Source organism: Triticum dicoccoides, chromosome 4A (assembly GCF_002162155.2).
Source record: "Triticum dicoccoides isolate Atlit2015 ecotype Zavitan chromosome 4A, WEW_v2.0, whole genome shotgun sequence".
NCBI classification, from domain to species: domain Eukaryota; kingdom Viridiplantae; phylum Streptophyta; class Magnoliopsida; order Poales; family Poaceae; genus Triticum; species Triticum dicoccoides.
In genome coordinates, this window is record NC_041386.1 from 34,275,337 (window position 1) to 34,294,830 (window position 19,494).

The 19,494-nt window shown below is 45.8% G+C and overlaps 3 protein-coding genes across 3 annotated transcripts; 1 reads left to right on the top strand and 2 right to left on the bottom strand.

Moving 5' to 3' along the window:
- Positions 1-4,557: 4,557 nt before the first annotated feature.
- On the bottom strand, positions 4,558-7,034 carry LOC119284775 (probable GMP synthase [glutamine-hydrolyzing]). The gene is made up of 3 exons (XM_037563940.1): positions 6,634-7,034; positions 6,109-6,395; positions 4,558-5,123 (listed from the first exon to the last, which is right to left on the bottom strand). Exons 1-3 carry the CDS (start codon positions 6,908-6,910, stop codon positions 4,788-4,790), a joined length of 900 nt encoding a protein of 299 aa, XP_037419837.1. The 5' UTR covers positions 6,911-7,034; the 3' UTR covers positions 4,558-4,787.
- Positions 7,035-7,300: 266 nt separating this feature from the next.
- LOC119284774 (methyltransferase-like protein 2) lies at positions 7,301-12,232 on the bottom strand. The gene is made up of 10 exons (XM_037563939.1): positions 11,836-12,232; positions 11,250-11,463; positions 11,011-11,141; positions 10,862-10,895; positions 10,665-10,740; positions 9,814-9,991; positions 9,600-9,686; positions 9,387-9,486; positions 7,925-8,089; positions 7,301-7,732 (listed from the first exon to the last, which is right to left on the bottom strand). Exons 1-9 carry the CDS (start codon positions 12,112-12,114, stop codon positions 7,950-7,952), a joined length of 1,239 nt encoding a protein of 412 aa, XP_037419836.1. The 5' UTR covers positions 12,115-12,232; the 3' UTR covers positions 7,301-7,732; positions 7,925-7,949.
- A 100-nt stretch (positions 12,233-12,332) lies between these two features.
- Positions 12,333-16,979, top strand: LOC119284773 (protein CLT2, chloroplastic-like). Its single transcript, XM_037563938.1, has 11 exons — positions 12,333-12,700; positions 12,908-13,053; positions 13,331-13,368; positions 13,731-13,846; positions 14,816-14,915; positions 14,993-15,028; positions 15,156-15,206; positions 15,403-15,529; positions 15,890-16,015; positions 16,310-16,519; positions 16,603-16,979. Exons 1-10 carry the CDS (start codon positions 12,333-12,335, stop codon positions 16,465-16,467), a joined length of 1,266 nt encoding a protein of 421 aa, XP_037419835.1. The 3' UTR covers positions 16,468-16,519; positions 16,603-16,979.
- Positions 16,980-19,494: the final 2,515 nt, after the last annotated feature.

Genomic DNA, 19,494 nt, shown 5'->3' on the forward strand with positions numbered 1-19,494 from the left:
AATCATATTTACTGATTAGCCCCCTCCGCCGTTCTCTGCTAGCTTCGCCGCGGGTTGTGGTGGTGCCGGGGGCAAATGACGGGCGTTTATGCCAAGCTCAGAGATGTTTTACTATTTTTTCAGTTTTCTCATATATGTTGTTACATGATTTATATATTGATCTTTATAATATGAATGAGACACATATTATTACCATACGAAAAGAAAATATATGATTAGGCACACCTGGGTCCTCCTAGACTCCTAGAGAAGACAATTCAAAAGAGCGCGGGGCGGGAGAGAGTGGTCAAGTCGATCGATCTACCGTAGCTTGTAGGTACGTCTAGATATAGGTCGAGCTGTCACGTATACATGTGCCGATAGCATGGGTGCATAACTAATTGCTGCGGGGAATATGAGCAGTACACTTTCACTTGTCTTCTATATATCCGTCAGCTGTCGAACGGACCGCGGTACTACGTAGCAGTTGATGGCCTTCACTTTAGGGTCCTTGGTTGATTGCCTTGACTTGGACTATTCAATGAGTGTTTTTTACAGTCTACTATAGTATATTCAACTTCTAGTGATTGCCTACGTTTATTTTTCGGTTTTCCTAATTTTCTGTCTTGTGAGTTTTTTTGTGTGTGAAAACAGTGAGTTTCTTTTTTACAAGTACAACTTTTGTTTAGTGAAACCTTTTCATATAGCTGCATTTCTTAATTCTTAAAGGGTGCATGTTGCCTATTTTACTAAGCCGAATTTATATTTTTTTCATAGTCGATTTAGACACAAAAATAAAAATAATCAACTTAAAAATGTACATTTTTTTAAGGGAGACTTTCTTGGTGGTAAATTTCTCCGCAGAGTTAAGCATGAATATACATGCTGGTAAGAAATCATTGGAGGTACTCCCTCTATTTGTGAAAAGAAGGCCAGTAAAATTTGTCTGAAGTTAAACAATGCAAAATTTGACCGAGTTTCTAAGAAAACTATCAAGAACTACAGACCAAATGTAATATCATTACATACGCAATAAAACATATCTATATTGATCTAGTCGGTATTGTATAGTTGTTGATGATTTTTCCTACATCACATGGTCAAACTATGGACCGTTTGAGGTCAGTAAAATTTATAGACCTTTTTTGTAGACGGAGGGGATAATTAAGATTCACTGTAATCATCGGTACTAGTAGCAACTAAGGTGCACGACTAATACCTTGCGCAAAAGCCTAAAGGAGGCACGAGGCGTGCGAGAAAGTATTGGCAGCGCTCAAAAGTAAGATGTACGTAGCACGCAGCACCCGCGGCTAAGCTTAAACTCTTACGTACGAGCGAAGAATCGTTATACTATTCAATTTCAATCAAAAAAGAAGAGAAAAATGGTCATATGCGCTTTCCAATCCGGTAGGACGGTCGACACGCATTGAGAAGAGAGAGGTTGATTGACGCCACACCGGTATAGTCCAAATCTAGCCCGCCCTTTTACGTCCACAATCAGATGAAGATCACTTAGCTAATCAGAGCGTGCATGGCTCGCACATGTGTCTGCGCTTTGGGCAAATCACCTCCGAGCCTGAGAGCAAAGCCCAATTAGCCGTCACGTGGCTCGTACTACGATCGGGATAAGGTTTGGACCTGCGCGCGCCGGCCTGGTCGACTGCCCAAAGGTGGCGTACGATTCGTCGGCGTTTCACGTGCAGCCACCCCCCATAGTTGCCAACCTCGCTCCACGTCGACCGCCCACCGGCCAATCAATCAGGCCACCCCCGTGGTTTGGACGCCAGACAAGGATCACCGATGTGGTCGACCACACCAGTGCTGATTGATTAGCTTTGCTTAGGGCACGGTTATTTCCTCCACAAGCTTCACTTAGCTTACACAGTAGCCAGCTTTGGACTTTTCATTTTGCACCTCACACTAAAGCCACAAAGTCTAGCTACCTTCAACAGCTTTCAATTTTACTCCCTTCGTCCGAAAATAATTGTCCTAGAAATGAATAAAATAGATTTATTTATAACTAAAATAAGTCGAGATACATTCATTTTAGAGACAAGTATTTTAGGACGAAGGAAATATTTGCAAAACTAAAGCCTTCCATTATCCAAAATCGACATGTTTGAGGGGTGTGTGTGTGTATGAACAAAAACCTGAGAGCTCTGTCGACGCACCGGCCGTTTGGAATTGGATGCTAAACTAGTAATGCGGGGCGGCCAGTGATTCCTTGTCACATGCCTATGGCTACGGCTATGCCCTCGTACTTTGGCTCCCCTTTGGCATCACGCACACCACGCAGAATCGCTCAATTATGCACTTAACTAATCAAGGTTGGTACTACTCCATTGGCTAGCCAGAGCTGGCTCTAGCTTTGGGCTTAAACTATGCGCTGCCACTGCCATCCTTATCTCAGACACCTCCCGCTCCTGTTTCCCCATCTCCAACTTGCGGGATCCCGACGCCATATGTTAATCAGCCCGCTGATCACTCACTAACAACACCCCTAATCAAATCGAGCGAGGATTACATTACACCATGGTGACCACCCAAACCTAATCTCCTCGGGCCACGGCTAGCTCTGACACAGGCTCGCCTACCTCGCCTAATCTAACCACGCTTTCCGGTCGAACAAGCGGTCAAGGCTCAACCTCGTCGCAATTTGCAGCAAAAGCTTTGCTAGGGCTAGGCCTTAGTAGGCGCTTTGACGAAATCAAATCCATTTTACGATTTGATTGGGCAGCCGTCTCCTGGCGTGCATGTGCACGCCGAACGGGGCAGCAGGCAGCAGCGACGTAGGGTACGCACACTCTTGGCCCTCCTCGAGGGGCGCGCGCGTGACAGTGCGGGCTTGATACGGCCGATCTCCCCCGTGGCCTTTTGCGCGATAGCGCCACTAATCGCCAGGGTTATTTTAAAAGGCCTCCTCGCTTAGGTTAGTATAGCTAGCCGGTCGCTGCCCTCGTCGTTTCCTCGCGCGTGCAGCTAGCTAATTTCGCGCCAAGCTTTGCCATCCATGACCGACCGACCGATCGCCGTCGAGTCAGTCAATGTGTCTTCCCCAAGCTTGGTCAATTGGTCAGGACAAGGCACGCCGCTGTCACAGTAGGTGGTTAATTATTACCGCGCCAAAAAAACCTATTGTATATCTCTGCAAGCGCCAGAAGACTAGCTAGTTAGCCGAATCCGAATTCCGAAATATCGAAATATGTATGTACTGGTACGTCTCTCTGTGTCCGCCGTAACATGTCTTTTTGTCCATAGCTGCAGTTTTGAGATCAGTACTCCACAGAGGGAGACAACGTACGTTTCAACTTGTGAGAGGCCCTCCACCCCCGGCTCCACCTAGGGCGCGACACATGTGTGCGTAATTAACCTCGGTACTAGTAGAAGCGGAGGAGCGCGGCATCGCGGCAACAGGTGTAAACTCGATGCTTTGTTTCTCTACTGACAGCAGCGCTAATGCCAAGTTTAACCGGAATCATGGCCGGCCATCTTGCGTGCATGCTTTCCCATAAAAGGCGCCACATTTTAGGGGAGCGCGCGCGGCATCGATCCATCCATTGGACGGCAAGCGCTCGAAGCTTCACCCCCAAGGCTGGCAGTGGCAGCTAGACTAGAACCAGCACACATGGCATGCTTCGGCCCATGATATAGTTTGTTAGGATTGTGCTCTCTCCTTTTCTCCTCCCTTAACCTAATGTCTAGAGTGCAGTAAACTAATCCCAGTTGCATGATAGTAAAGCTTAAGCACCAACCAATGAATCGGGCAAAGGATGAGGCTAGCCCGCTCCTAGGTAGGGGACCAGCGCGCCGGGAAACATCCGGACAAAGCCTCATTAGCGCTAATTAAACAATCACGTTAGCTTTGTGGAGCTCAGCTTCGGCCACACCACAAGCGCTCCTCTGTCATTGCGTGTCAATGGCATGGGCTCGTGTTTGCCGACCTGGCCCCTCCGAAGAGCGACACGTGCACCGGAAGGCGCACCGCCCGTGTGAGCGGAGGGAGCGACCCCGGCGCACGCACACCGAGGATGCCGCCCTCGAGGAGTGTGGTACACATTTCTTTTGGCAAAATGATTTGATTCCAATGTTTAAGTAGTGCCCCCAAGTGTAGGGTTAAAGAAAGGGGTTATGTGCGAGAGAGGTTTAAGGAAGGTGATCACGGCCACGGCGAGGCGAAACGTGGCCATCGTGCCGTGATTAGTTTAGGGAGGGACGTGTTTCTTAGTCACTCTAGTTGCCTAATTAACAACAACTTGATGAATGGATGGATGAAAGGTGGTGGAACTTTCTTGTTGGTACGGTTAGCTTGTTTGTTTAGGGGTTCATTTCTCTAGGGAACAAACTTTATCTTGTGATTTTGCCATACAAGGCAAGTGTGTGACATAAGGGCTGACGAATGCATCGTTGCCATGTCGACGCAACAATAAGCTCATACGCTACATTTAGGAGTCAAAAGAACAACCATAGAAATGGATAATTGTCATCATCGTTTGCGCACAGATACGGGTGCAAATAGTCAGAAAACCACACCACACTGCTTACTGTATGATGTGTGATGTATGTTGTGTGTAGTATATATACATGCATGATGGCCAACCGATTTTACACTCCACAATACAGATGCTTTACATGCAATTAAGAAAGCAAACCACACCTTGACCATGCACCATGTCTCACCATTTTGTACAATCTATAATGTACTCACACTACAAGTGACCTGACACCAGTCACACCACAAAATGCACTGCCAAACCAACTGCCATGTCTGACGGAAGGTAAACACAAGATGAGCAAGTTCAGAGACCTAACTACACCTCGCTGATCTCTGAATCCTCTGAAGCGGGAGACCCCAATCTTATATCGGCTCTCATGTTCTCCTCGGCGGCCTTGGGCTGGCTGCCAGCCTGATCAAACCTGAAGCAGCACCGTAGGTGGTCGTTCACGATGCCGGCGACCTGCATGAAGGAGTAGACCGTCGTGGGGCCGACGCACTGGAACCCTCGCCGCATCAGGTCCTTGCTCATAGCCTCAGATTTGGGCGTCTTGGTGGGCACTTGGCGAGCGTAGCGGAAGCCGTTTGTGATGGGCCTGTGGTTCACGAAGCTCCAGCAGTAGTTGTCGAACGATCCGAATTCACGAACTACCTGCAGATAGTCATTGGCGATAGCGAGGATATTATTGGTACGCCAGAAGTTGTGAAACCCAAGGGTCGATTTTGTTCGAAGAAACCACTGAATCTGTTTTGCCAAACGGATACTATACAGGTTGCAAAATAGTGGTATAATTCATGAGTAGCATTAGTCCAAGTATCCAAGCAAGAAATGATAAGTATAGCATATAGTGGTGGTGGTGTTCGAGTTATAAGCATTCGGTTTGAGAACAGTTCGAACAGTTGTGTACTTCTGAAAAGCAATTGATGACTGTATATTACAGTACGATACTAATACTGATGCGAGTGTCACATTGTTCGAGTTATAAGCATTCGGTTTGAGAACAGTTCGAACAGTTGTGTACTTCTGAAAAGCAATTGATGACTGTATATTACAGTACGATACTAATACTGATGCGAGTGTCACATTGTGCAGAATCTGAAACTCTGAAAGCACACAAGGTATGGGCCATATGGCCCATAGCAAATTCAAAGGCTTGTTGGGCTTTTATTGAGTGGGTGCGACATGGCTTCATTTTATTTCGAAAGAAGCTAGTCTGCTGTAACATTTTAGGGCTTCTTTGATTCAAAGGATTCCAAGGAATTTTTTGGAGGATTGAAATCCTTAGGAATATTTACTACGTGTGTTGTTTGATTCATAGGATTGTAAACCACGGGAATTTTTTCAGAGGATTTATTTGCACTAGATTTCATAGGAAATTTTTCATCCTCTCAAACATCTTTAAGAGAATCCTATGTTTTTCCTATGCACAATCAAACACTCATACAATCCTATAGGATTCAAAATGACATGCCACTCTAATCCCACGTTTTGGAAATCCTATGAATCAAAGAGGCCCTTATGATTGGTTGGAGGAATGAAAATGATAATGATTTATATGTCCTCATTCAGCGATAAATTAGAGGAAATTTTGTAAATATTCATTTTACCATTTGAATTCACCATAAACAAAACTTGCCTTTTGAATTTGCTTGGCGTTTGCAGCCACAGCTCGCATCTTTTGCTGTGACAACAACGTGCTTCCGTTTGATTTGGACAGCTGGTTTATCTTCTTGTCCGTGCAGCCACACACGGATGCATTGTAGAAACCATCAATCATCTCCCTGAACTCATCCCTCTTGCTCAAAATTACAGGCCAGGAGAGCTCAGCTAAGGCTTGTGATAAGGTGAGCAGCTCAAACAACTTACGGTCATCGTGCACCGGTGCTCCCCATTCTTCATCATGGAATGCAACGTAGAGGGGTTCTACAGAAGTTATGTACCATGCATCATCAGAAGTTATATGTGTAAGTTTCAAAAAAAGAAGAAGTTATATGTGTACTGCACCCTCATGGCGTGCGTGCTCAAAATTGAGAAATCACATGCTTGTGATAACTGATAAAGTATATACTTCATATCATGGAGTTCACAGATCAAAATTACGGACTCTAGGGAACAGTGGAAACGTAACGAAACGAAGCAGGGAGCAATCGAAGTTTGTCACCAGAGTTGGCCGTGATCCAGGAGCACCTCCTCTTCTCCAGCTCCGGTGAGCTCCCACACGCCCCCCTACCACCATTGTGCCGCTTCTCCTCTGCTTCCGCCTTTGTGCTTGCCCGCGCCTTGGCTCTTGCTGCCTTGGAATAGGCCGCAGCAGGGCGAGTGGTGCGGATGCGCGGGAGCGCCGGCAAGCCGCTCGCCGGAGACTCCGACTTGACGCCCGGCATGTCTGAAGTGCCAACTGATCGACGGAGCTTGCAACGATTCGGAAGCAGGCGCATGTAGATGGACGCAGACCTGAAGAGCGAGCGGCTAATGAGGGTTTGAAACGAGCGGCGAAATGACGACGGATCCGTTACGCGGCCACGGAGTTGGTACGGGTGCGGGTGCAACGGCCTCGGCACGAACGAGGGTGGCCGTGGCTTGGCCCCGACGCCTCGTACCGTTACGCGCAAGCGTTGCGTTGCCATGCACCGCCCCACTACCCACACGCACACCCACACACGTAGCCGGACCTCACCTCCCTGTCGTTTCCACCATCCGGCTTGCGCGCAGCGCACGTCCGCACCGAGCCGGCTCCTACGTGGTTCTCGTCGGCAGCAGCGACAACGGCTTCTTCTACTCGAAGAGGGAATACGCATTCTGTACAAGGAAACGGAGAAGAGTGTACACACAACACAAGGATGCGGGCACAAGCATTGGTCCCAGTATCTTTCAGCACCAGGGAATCGTTTTGCTCCAAGAGGATGAACAATCTACATCCAAATGTTCCCTTCAAGAATGGACCAGGGTTCATGTTAGATCGACAGACCAGTCACTAAGACCTTGAGCACAATTCAAGTTTTTGGTGGCAACTTTTGATCACTGCAGCAGGGAACAGAAGCAGCAGCGGGATACAGTTCTGTGGTGAACGGCACTGTAATGTGGATCGTCCTTCAGTCAAGCTTAGAGACTAGTTCAAATCGAACCTACCAACTTTTGACAAAACTGCACCTCGTTAGTTGCCAACTTGCCATTCCGTACCAACTAGTGGTAAGTGGTAACCAGTGTCCAAAATGCAGTGTAGCGCTATGCGAAATCCAGCAGCAGGTGTTCATCACCACCTGAAGAAGCAACAAGGCATGATACGGTCAGTTAGTAATAAGAGAGTCTAAACACAGCAGTGTAAAATGCGAGGCATGACTGGGAATTATAAGAGAACCGAAAGAAATTAGCTATTTACAGAAAACACACGAGACATAATGCTACAAGACAAAAGCATTACATCGATACAGCAATTGTTCAACTGTGCATACCATGCTCTTGTCTAGTAGTATCAATTTACTTCTTTGAAAAGTACATTGAATCCTGGAAATGGAGCGGCTCGTTTCCCCACGAGGTCCATCCGGAACCCAATTCTCTTGCAAAAAGCTCTATGCACCTTGGAGGCTTCGGACCAGGAATATATTCTGAAAGAATTTCTTTTGCAGGTTAAGGATTGGCCATAAATCATACTGCCACTATAAAAAGAGCTGCATTGCATTTACGACAGGACAGATGCGAAAAAGGGCTTCCCCCCGCTTTAGATTATAAAGCAACGTTCAACCGATACAACCAGCTTGCTGGGGCCGCAGTACAAACAAGCCCAAAAGAAAAAGAAGAGAAAGAAACAAGAAGAAACAAATGCCGACGCCGGCAGCTCAACTAAGCAAAGATGACCGACACCCGCTGCACCCACCGGAGAAGAACCACCGCCCGCCAAGCACTCCGAAGCCTTGCGTACCAAGCAACATCTTCATGAAGAAATGCGACGACAACGCCGCTGCTGCCCGGACAAGTCCTAGGGTTTCCCCCGATACGCGGATGGCAGTGGGGAAGGGGGTATCACCGACGCCCCTCAGGAGGGTCCCGCAAGGCCCACGGGCGCAGCCGCGCTGGTGGCGAACGAGCCGCCAGAGATTTCTCCCGCCCCGAAACCACCACCGCCACCTCAGACAATCGGAAGCGCACCGCCCAACATGCCGCCCACCAGCCTGTGCCACCACGGATACCACACCATTTTCACCGTTTCACTGAGGCCACCAACACAAGACCTGGAGGTAGGACGAGAAGACACCAGGCTCGAAGGCAACCGCAACGCAGCCGACAGGAGGGAACAACCTCCACCGAGACTTGCCAGGCCACCACCGGCCCGGCCGGACCCCAATGGGTCCGGACAGTCCCTGTAGCCACGCTGCAGCACGCCGGCCGCCGGAGCCACCTCCACCGCAGCCACGGCCCCCTTGTCTCACCACCAAAGAGCCACACCGTCGCACCCCGGACCGCAAGCCCGCCCCAGCCCAGATGGGGCCCAAAAGGGCCCAGATCTGGGCCGAGCGGGCGCCGCCGGCCAGCCGCCCACCGCGCCGCCCCGCAGCCAACGGCCACGCCGCCGCGTCGAGGGAACCCGAGGCCCGCAAAACTCCCGCCGGGCCTCACCGCCGCCAGCCGAGCAGCACCACCGCCGGGCAGGAGGGAGCCCCGACTCCCCCTCCAGGCGCACCGGGAAGGGACGTCCACCGCCGCCGGCGCCACCCGGGCACGCCGGAGGCGGCGAAGGAAGATGAAGGAGGAGGGGGGCCGAGACGGGGAGGAGGGCAGGGGGGCGGCGGTGGGGAGGAACCCTAGCGCGGGTCGCGGGAGCCCCTCGCTAGCCGCTCGACAGGACAGATGCTTCATTGCAGATGATTAACTAAAAGATAAACAGGACATAATGTGACAAATCACAGGCAAGGATACTCTGAAGAGGAGGTTTCCTTGAGTGTGCACCCGGAACACTCATAATTACTTGGCTGCCTTGTAGAACCTTAAACTTCGATCCTGACTCAGCTTCTCTATTCTGCCAGGAAGAAAGCCAGGAGACCAGAATATATCAATTTCAGGGTACACAGTCCAGATCAAACGTTGAATTCAAGAAAAAAAAGGCAAAATAATCTAGAGGAAAGAACTCACAACGTTGATGTAGCCAAGAAGGAGACACTCATAAGGCCTGTGATGGAACAAGTCTAGATCGCCAATCAGTGAACCATCCGACTTCACCTGTGATTTGTTGAGATTTCAGGACCGCATTGCACAAAAATAATGACACCATTGTAAAATTACTAATGTGTCAATTAAATCATTGTTATAAAAGATAAAAGGTTGCACATGGATATTAGCCGCAAACCTTCAGCCAATAAAACTCCGTGGGGTCTTTGACCCCCCAAGATGGAAGCAATTCTTCCTCAACAAATCTTCGCAGTTTCTCCCGATTTGTAATCCACAAAACTAGAAGAGCTCCAGCTGGATGTGCAAGTTCTTGAACTGGAAGATACAACAAATTTCTATTGGGAAGTGTAGGATACCTAGGGCATACATTGTTGAAAAAATGAACTGCAATTCATAAAAATGCCTAGCTGGCCATGCACAAATGGGATTATTACATTAAAAAGATGACAACAATAGAGAAGAATAGAAGATGGATCCGTTTTAGTCCGAGAATATTTAGTTTCCATGAAACTACCAACAAGCATATCCCCAAATCGGGTTTTATTACAGGAGAACATGATATCAGCACACATGGTTCATGGTCAGTGAATCATAAACATCCGTAAATAATAGGACACCACAAAATATACATATAAAAGAAGGCTTCAAGAAATAAGAAAAGCTGTAATTAAAAATGCAATATATAGGAATACTGCGAAAAGAAACATGCATTTAGGTCAGATATCAGATAGCTGTTGTAACCTTTTGCTTATCAATAATATGGCCGTATGCATCTTTCTGATGCAGAGGCCGGGGCAAACCCTCTTTTCGAAAAAAAAGGTCAGATATCAGATAGCTGTGCTAACATTCAAGCATAGCAATCCAGAGTTTAACTAGTTAATCCAAAGTTAACAATCCAGTGTAGTCTAATTAAGACACGTCACAAATAAACAAAAAAGAGAAATACAGGAAAGTCAGCCATCAATAAGCCCGGACAATCTAAAGTTTTGCTTGCTTGGCAGAAGAAGAAGAAAGAAAGAGTTAGCTTACACTTCTTTCTGGCGAACACATCCATTCTCCCAAGGTGGGTCAATAACTATAAGGTTGTACCCTATATTAGGATTATCTGGAGACAGAGGACATCATCCACAAAATAAACGAATTAAGCACATCTGCCAATACAACCTTAACAAGCACAGCAGGATCAATACAACATATTAAAACATTTGTATGCTACATTCACATACCAGGAATGAGATCACGAACATGTGTGAAGTCAGTCTTCAGTTTATGTATCATCAGCATCATGCCAAAAAGATAAAATAAAAATTAAAGATGGACTGTTCACTTAGATGAAATTAGGTGAGACACCTGCACTAAAGAATGATTAACTCACCATCATGAAGCAACTTCCTTTTGGTAAAATATAAAGTCTACTCTGAAATTCTCCTTCTGCCTCATCGTTTTCTTCAACACTGACTATCCTATTAAATAATGGACTGGATCTCTTTTGGACATTGCAGGTACCTAAAACATGGTAGAGAAGGACTTTATGCACTTATGCATCATACATACCTATAATTCTGTAAACATGGTCATCAAGAAGTACTCGTACAATTTTTGGTTTGATTATACCTGCCTTGACCTGACCAAGAGGCTTCTGAAAGCAGATAGTCATCTCGTAGAAAGGTGCTCGCCATGAGGCCCCAAGCTCAACAAAATTGTTCTCAGAACTAGTTTCAACATTTGGCAGGCATTCATCTCCCTTGATCATCCCCGGAAGGAATTCCAGTAGATCTTTCGTCTCGAGGAGTGAATTATGGGCCCTAATTAGCAAAGGCCTTGCTTCCTAGCAAATGGAACACCATAAGAGATCCAAACATTACATCAAAATACCTGTAGAACACTATTCAGTACATTTCTCTACCAATTGGTATAGGCAGATTATGACCGTTTCACGAACACCTAACAAGACACCAGATGTTAATAACATAATACTCTCTAAAAATCCTAAAAAATGGCAATCCCAAATTTCTTGTTTGCTGATGACGTATTAAACTGTTTCTAGTTTACTAACGTTCTTGTTACTGATGAGCACAAGCCTTTTCATTGGAATATACTACTATTAGAAGAAGTAAAACATCAGTACCCCCGCAAAAGAAAAAGTAAAACATCAGTAAATGAGAAAACACAAATGTAAACCAATGTGTCAGATCGTCACCTGGTGCCGCGCTTCTGCGATCCGCTCCACGGCGTTGAGTTCCCGGGGCTTCGGCTGGCGCTTCCGCTTGCGCTTCTTCCGGTCGGGAGACGGCGCCGTCCCTTCGCCTCCCTGCCGCGACGGGCCGAAGCTTCGGGAGTAGTACGCCGACGGGACGAGGCGGAAGCGCCGGTAGGATTCGCCGAGGAGGCGCACCGGGTCGACGAAGGCGGCGGGAGAGCCTGCGAGGCGGTAGATCCCCGTGGCCTCCAGCGACCGGAGCTCGTCGGAGGCGTCCATCGGAGAGGCGCCGCCGCGGCGAGGGGGTTTGGGTCGGGAGGGAGCGTCGGCCGCAGGGTAGGGGTTTAATCCCAGCAGGTTAGCCCGTGGGTCCCACTGGCCAGAGAAACCAGCGGCCTGCGAACTGGTACTCGGGCAGTGTCGCCGTCCACAAAAAAAAACGGAGCGAAGCAACCAACCAACCCCCCGCGAAATCTTCAAACCCCACCGCGACCGCCATGCCAATTTCGCTGCTCCTCTCCGCCCCCCTCCCCTGCCCGCCGCCGCCTCTCCTCCGCCACGGCTGCCGGCGGGTCCCGGCCCCCCTCCGCGCCGCCCACCTGCCTCCGCCGCTCCGCGTGGCCCTCGGCACCGCCCGTGGCGGCGGTGGCGGGCGGCTGCCCGTCGAGACGCGGTGCGCGCGGGCGGCCGCGGCGGTTGGGGTTTCAGGGGGAGGAAGCGATGCTGAGAGTGGCGCTGGCACGGGGATCACCGCGGCGGCGGCGGCCACCGTGGCGCTCGCGGTGATGAACCGGGTGCTGTACAAGCTTGCGCTCGTGCCCATGAAGAATTACCCCTTCTTCCTCGCGCAAGTTCTCACGTTTGGGTAAATTTGATGCTTCCATGGACATCTAAGCTCAATTCCAGCAAAATTTCACACTTAGTGCTACATGCTATTTATATATAAGAGTAATAATAATATAATGCATGTGTAACTTCTTTTTGCGCATCCTTTTTGTTACACTGATTTCTGTGAAGTCAATGCACAAACCGATTTTCTAAGTGCTCCTCGTGTACTTGCTAATTTCTGCAGGTATGTTGTAGTCTACTTCTCAATTCTCTTTGTAAGATATCAGGCTGGTATTGTCACTAAAGAAATGCTAGCGCTTCCAAAATCACGCTTCATGTTAATTGGACTGCTAGAAGCGATGGGTGTTGCTTCAGGCATGGCTGCTGCAGGTGATTACTGACAGTGATATTTGTACTTTACTTTCAGAATTAAGTATTTCAAATGCACTTTTTAACAGCTACTCCCTCCATTCCTAATTAGTTGACTCAGATTTGTTCAGATACGGATGTATCTAGACATGTTTTAGTGTTAGATATATTCATATCTAGACAAATCTAAGACAACTAATTTGGGACGGAGGTAATACATTACTTGAACCATGGTTTCTTCACAATTCAGATCGTAACTAAAATGAGTTCTGTATTTGCATTTTGCCGATGCTCACAGCTATGTTGCCTGGGCCATCTATTCCAGTGCTGTCTCAGGTACTATGTTTTTATTTCGCCTGACAGGCCTAAAATTCTCCACATGTTGACTTCTGAGTATTTAATATCCTTTGCCAAGTAGGAACATTCTATTGTACTGCTTACATCCAATCCTGTATTAACTTGGTGCCATATATACCCCATCTTTGTAATATCCTGGATTCGTTTATTATTCCAATTTTCTTATCATCCCTCTTAAGGTTGTTCTTCTGTTACATATCTCAGTCCTTTCAACACGTACTACTTTGATAATCTTGTTACCTGCAGTGCCAGGTTTAATAGCTGTGCATAAAGATTAGTACTTCCTTTCGGTGATTTTGTGCAGACTCGGTACTCTTAACACACTTGCTGTTGTTTTGCAGTCTTTTCTGGTATGGCAGCTTATTTTATCAGTCATCGTTTTGGGAAGGAAATATAGGGCAAACCAAATTCTTGGATGCTTGCTTGTTACAACTGGAGTAATTCTATCAGTAGTAAGGTATGAATTGGAACATCTAGCCTTGTTTGGACGACTAATTTATGTACTTCACATCACTGTTCTCATAATTTGAACTGATTTGTTTCCAACTGTCTGTTATATCGGGCATCACATATTCATTGGCATTGTGTATTGGACATGTTCGTGTAAGCTTCTGATAAGGTGGAATTATCAGCTGCTAACTATTTATTGGAGCACCTTCATGCACTGGAATGGTATATTGTAGAATGCTGACAAAATAAGATTGTTATGTGACATATTTTAGGTTCCATCCACTAAAAGAACGCAATGTGACTAGAATTTGTTTTGGAAAGTTATTAGCACAAACCCAATCAACTCATACAAAATTATAGTATTTCTTTCTGCATTCCAACTTCTCGGTAAAATCAAGGGCATAAGGCTAGGACATTTTCTGGCAGTTTTCTAACATGTAATTTTTCAGTGACATGCAGCTAACACCCTCTTATCTATATGTGAAGGTGCTGTGGCTGAGTACTAGCACTTGCACTTGATTAACCCCTTCTATTGATTACTTAAGCATACATTGTAGTCAGTCATCCAAGGCAAGTGGGGTAGATGTGTCTTTCTGTAGCAAGGCTCACTGCTTTAGGCTCATGTACCAGATACTTCTGATAACCATAAAACCTTATTATAATTGGAATAATACTCAAAGGAGCTTTTTGTGGTGTGATCACCTATATATGGCTTGCCTCTTGGGTGGTTTGGTAGCCTTGTGTCCTCATCTGATCAACCTTTCAGATGTACAGTTAGTGGTCGAGACAAAATGCACAAATAATGAACCAAAAGTTCGGAAAAAAAAGTGCGGACTGAGAAATGGCCATGGCTTTACGCTGATAGGGTAGTACATGGTTATAATCTTGCTAATATGATGATTGTGGAATACTTGCAATTTATGTGTTGATTGGATTTTGAGTATTTCCTGGCCATGCTTTTACTTTATGAATGCAGTGGAGCAAACGGTGGTTCATCTCTGTCTGATGTCAAGTTTTTTTGGCCAGCAGTTTTGATGGCTTCATCTGCATGTCAGGCTGGTGCATCTATAATCAAGGTTGAGTGGACTTGCTGGTGTACCCCTGATGAAACTTTCAGTTATCCCAACTCTAAATCTTGTTATTACCGTGGCAGGAATTTGTTTTCATTGATGGTGCAAAACGCCTTGAGGTTCGTAATAAAAATATTTCAGGAAATAATTAATGTGAATATTCGCTGTACCTATTTTTTTCTTCTTATTTTAAGCTATTTCTGAGTTGAAAGCATGATGGCCTTAGTTCTCTTTGTTTTTACACAGGGAAAGCGGCCTGACATATTTGTGGTCAACTCTTTTGGGTCAGGATTCCAGGTAAGCTTAAAGTCATCTCTGTTTTAAAACATTGTAGGTTTAATAGCCACTAGTGAAAAGAGAAACGCTACTCAGACCGTCTTGTTTGGTATCTTACGATGCTATGGAGTTTTCTCATGGTTGTATCCTTAGTCACTCAATCCATTGGCTTTTCTCCTATTTGTGCACTCCAAATCTGCTATGTTGAACTATGCAGGCTCTTTTTGTTTTGCTACTCCTGCCGTTTCTCTCTAATTTGAAAGGCATTCCATTGACTGAGCTCCCTGCATATGTAAACCGTGGTGCTGCATGCTTTCTGAATGTTGGTGGTGGTAATCTGAACGGTGAGTATTACCCATAATCGTAGTATCTTCAGATGCTAAATAGTTGAGCATTGCTTGTACTCCGTATACCATGTATTACTTCAAATCTGTTGTTGGATGGAGAAAAAACCTTCCCTAGAATCTTTCCACTAATAAGTATCGTACTTTTCTCATTTACTTGGACAAATTGTTCGGTTATGAATGGCATACACAAACACAACAGTCGCTATATATAGCAGTTCATTATGTTGAAGGGCCCTTGTTTGTCACCTTGATGCCTTGACCACTGATTAGTAAAAGCTATACGTCAATCTGAGAGGCTGCCATTCGAAATTTTCCCTAAAGATACCGTAATCATGTGCTGATGTTTTGAGTTTTCAGATTGTCCTGGAGCCCCTTTGCTACCACTGCTCTTCATAACTATGAACATGGCCTTCAACATTTCTGTGCTAAATCTGGTGAAGATGTCTACAGCACTGGTTGCTTCGCTAACAGCAACACTAGCAGGTTCAGTAACAAAACACACTCCCTCTGAATAGTTTAAGAAGCACTATGATGGTTCATACTTATAACTACAAGGCACAGGTTTTTGTAGTTTAGTTAAAGGTACCAGGATAAAGCTGTTTGAAAATTGAAACATTTTGTTTGGCATGCAAATCATTTCGTAGTATTGTGCTAGCACATATGCCCTGATAAGTACCTAGCGCATGGCACGTGCGTGCAAATACACAATTAGACATGATTCTTCTATGTGGTCAGTCCTATTCATTTCTTACTTTCTGATTTCTTCTTCCGCTGCAGTACCTCTTTCGATATACGTTCTGTCACTTCCTCTTCCATACATGCCTGGAGGAACAAGTTTAAGCACATCCTTTTTGGTCGGCGCTGCTGTCTTGGTGCTTGGGTTGCTCCTATACAACCTTCCTCAGAACTCAGCTGATCAAGTGAAGACAGAGTGATCAAATCCAAAATCACTCACAAGGATGGCAGCCAGCTTTTGATGCACCTTGATACTCCCTCCGTAAACTAATATAAGAGTGTTTAGATCACTATTTTAGTGATCTAAATGCTCTTATATTAGTTTACAGAAGGGGTACAATACAAGACCGTGCATTTTCAACTGCGGTCTGCAGCACATGTTTGTACAGAACTTCTGAAGGGTGTGAGCTCCGCAACCTGAGAGAAATCTTTTCGCACAGGCAGGGTCTAATAAATTCTAACCTATAATGAACTCCCGGTGCCACCCACTCCACTTTAGCGACTCCAGCAACTAGCTTCAGTCTTTCTGTCAAAGAGAGCGCTTGGAAATATCAGAAGTTCGGTGTTCGTGTGGTTGCAAATCATCTACAGTTTTTATTTTTTTGATTCATAAGCCATATTTCAATGTAAAGGTTGTTTCTACTTGTGCGTCGATGTATTACCAAACGAAATTGCTTAGTATACCATGCACATCGCCATCAAGCGCAAAACACATGGGGTTGTCTACTTGTCTTGTCCATTTATCTCTGTCCAAGTACTGACGGAAAATGTTCATATAGAAAAATTTGACAAGACGGCTCTCCAATACTAGAATTTTTACTTGCGTCTGTAGTTCGTATACACATCTTTCTTTTTGAATTTCGCTGCAAATCAATGTCAGTTTTTTTAGAATGGCAAATTGAATGACCATGATGGCAAATTATGTTGTCGCGAAGATGACAATTTCTTTTAGCAAGCATGGTAAATCTTTGTCATGTTGAACTTTTTGCCAGGATTTGCTGTGCTTGCTAAGGGAAATTGCCACCCTCGCAACAACATAATTTGCCATAAACATTCCTGTTCATTTTTTTTTTTACCTTTTTGAGGGTTCTTATACACATGCGCACCCTTCCGGAAGAAAAATACAAGTTAAGTACACCCCGATATACATGAGGAGGAGTAGGTTTTTACCTCCAGAGTGAGAGCCCAAACTTGGGTAAACTGCTTCATGCTTTCACTCTGGGCTTTCCGGCTAGTCGCGGCACTCTATCGAGGGATCTGCCGGATTTGACACCGATAGTTGTGCGTTAGGCACGGGTCATGCTAGTCATAACGGAAATACAGATGGGATCCAACATCAAATGCGTCGCTTTTCGCTCTTGGATAGATCTTTGCTTTTGGGGCGATGAACTTCATCACCAATTCAGTTGGGCAGATCGAACCCATCGACACCTACGTCCTAGGCCAGATTCTCTTCTTCAGGAGCCTGGAATTCATCGTTGATTTGCGGCAAGCTCTCCCTCTGTGCCCCGGTGCCTTGCTTGACACAGGAGCCGGAGTCAGTCTTTGTCAAATGGCAAAGATATTGCTAAGCTGCCTGACTTCAGGTTGTGGAGCCCGGGAAACGTAGCCGGCGAAGCCCTGCAAGAAAAGATCAAAAACTAAGGACCCCTAAAAAAATTACATAGAAAAGCAAAAACTAAAGAGGAGACACTTGCATTGCTTGGAGGTCGCTCAACTGAGAAGACCGGGAATCGAAGCTCTTCTAGAAGGCGGGAAGTTTCCCCCTTGAAGGTTGAAGGCAACATCCCTTGGAGTGACATGTCTTTGAAGAACCCGAATAGAGTCTGGGTATAGTCTCCAACGATAGCCACTCCGGTCAGAGTCCGGGTACACTCCCTGATGATAGCCACTCCGGCTAGAGTCCGATTCATTCCCTGATGACCTATCTTCGGAACTCTTCTGGAAGGTCGTGCCACTCCGCCTCTCTTCTATTCTACATATAGTTCATTTGAAGACATTGTGCTCCTCGTCGACAACAGTCGTATTGCGACATTGCCTAACCTGACGACTGAGCATCGCCCGGATTCTACTATTGATCCCACTGCTCCACTACTCCAACCTGAAGACGAAGTTGTAGTTGCATCAACTTCTTCGCCAACAGCTTATGGGAATGCTTCGTTGCCCACTTCAACATTTTTGGTCATTGATGACAAAGGGAGAGAATAATGTGGTTTAGTCTTCGTGAGTTTTATATATGGTCGGGTGTTAAGTCTGCAACTCTCGTTCTTAAATTGATCTTATTGAACAAGTTATGTAGTTCTCAAACTTTTGCTAAGCTTAATTCTTCATGCTCATTATGTTGATACGTCCATTTTGCATCATGTTTTTCTACTTTATTAATTATATTTTGGGTCTTTTATTTCACTTTGTGATACTATTCTTATGTCTTTTATCTCTTATTTTGCAAGTTTCACATGAAGAGGGGGATTGCCGACAGCTAGAATTCTGGACCGGAAAAGGCTACACCAGATATAGTTATTCTGCACAACTCCAAATGACCTGAAAAATTTATAGAGTAAAAAATATTGGCAGAAGAAATACTGGAAGGGGGACCACCAGGGGGCGCGCCCACTGAGCTTGTGCCCCCCGGTAGGCCTTCGGTGCTCATCTTCTACTATATGAAGCCATTTGCCCAGAAGAAACCCAGAAGAAAACTCTCAGGACGAAGCGCCGCCGTCTCGAGGCGGAATCTTGGCAGGAGCACTTCTGCCCTCTGGTGGAGTGATCCCGCCGTGGAAACTTCCCTCCGGGAGGGGGAAATCAAAGCCATCGACATCACCAATGATCCTCTCATCGTGGCAGGACTAATCTTCATCAACATCTTCACCAGCACCATCTCATCTCAAACCTTAGTTCATCTCTTATATTCAATCTTTGTCCCAAAACCTCAGATTGGTATGATACATCTCCAACGTATCTATAATTTTTTTATTGTTCCATGTTATTATATTATCTGTTTTGAATGTTTTTATATGCATTAATATGCCATTTTATATTATTTTTGGGACTAACCTATTAACCTAGAGCCCAATGCCAGTTTCTGTTTTCTCTTTATTTTTGAGTTTTATAGAAAAGGAATACCAAATGGAATAAAAACTTCCGCAATGATTTTTCTTGGACCAGAAGACACCCATAGGACTTGGAGAGGGGGGCAGAAGGTTCCCGAGGAGGCCACAAGCCTGCCA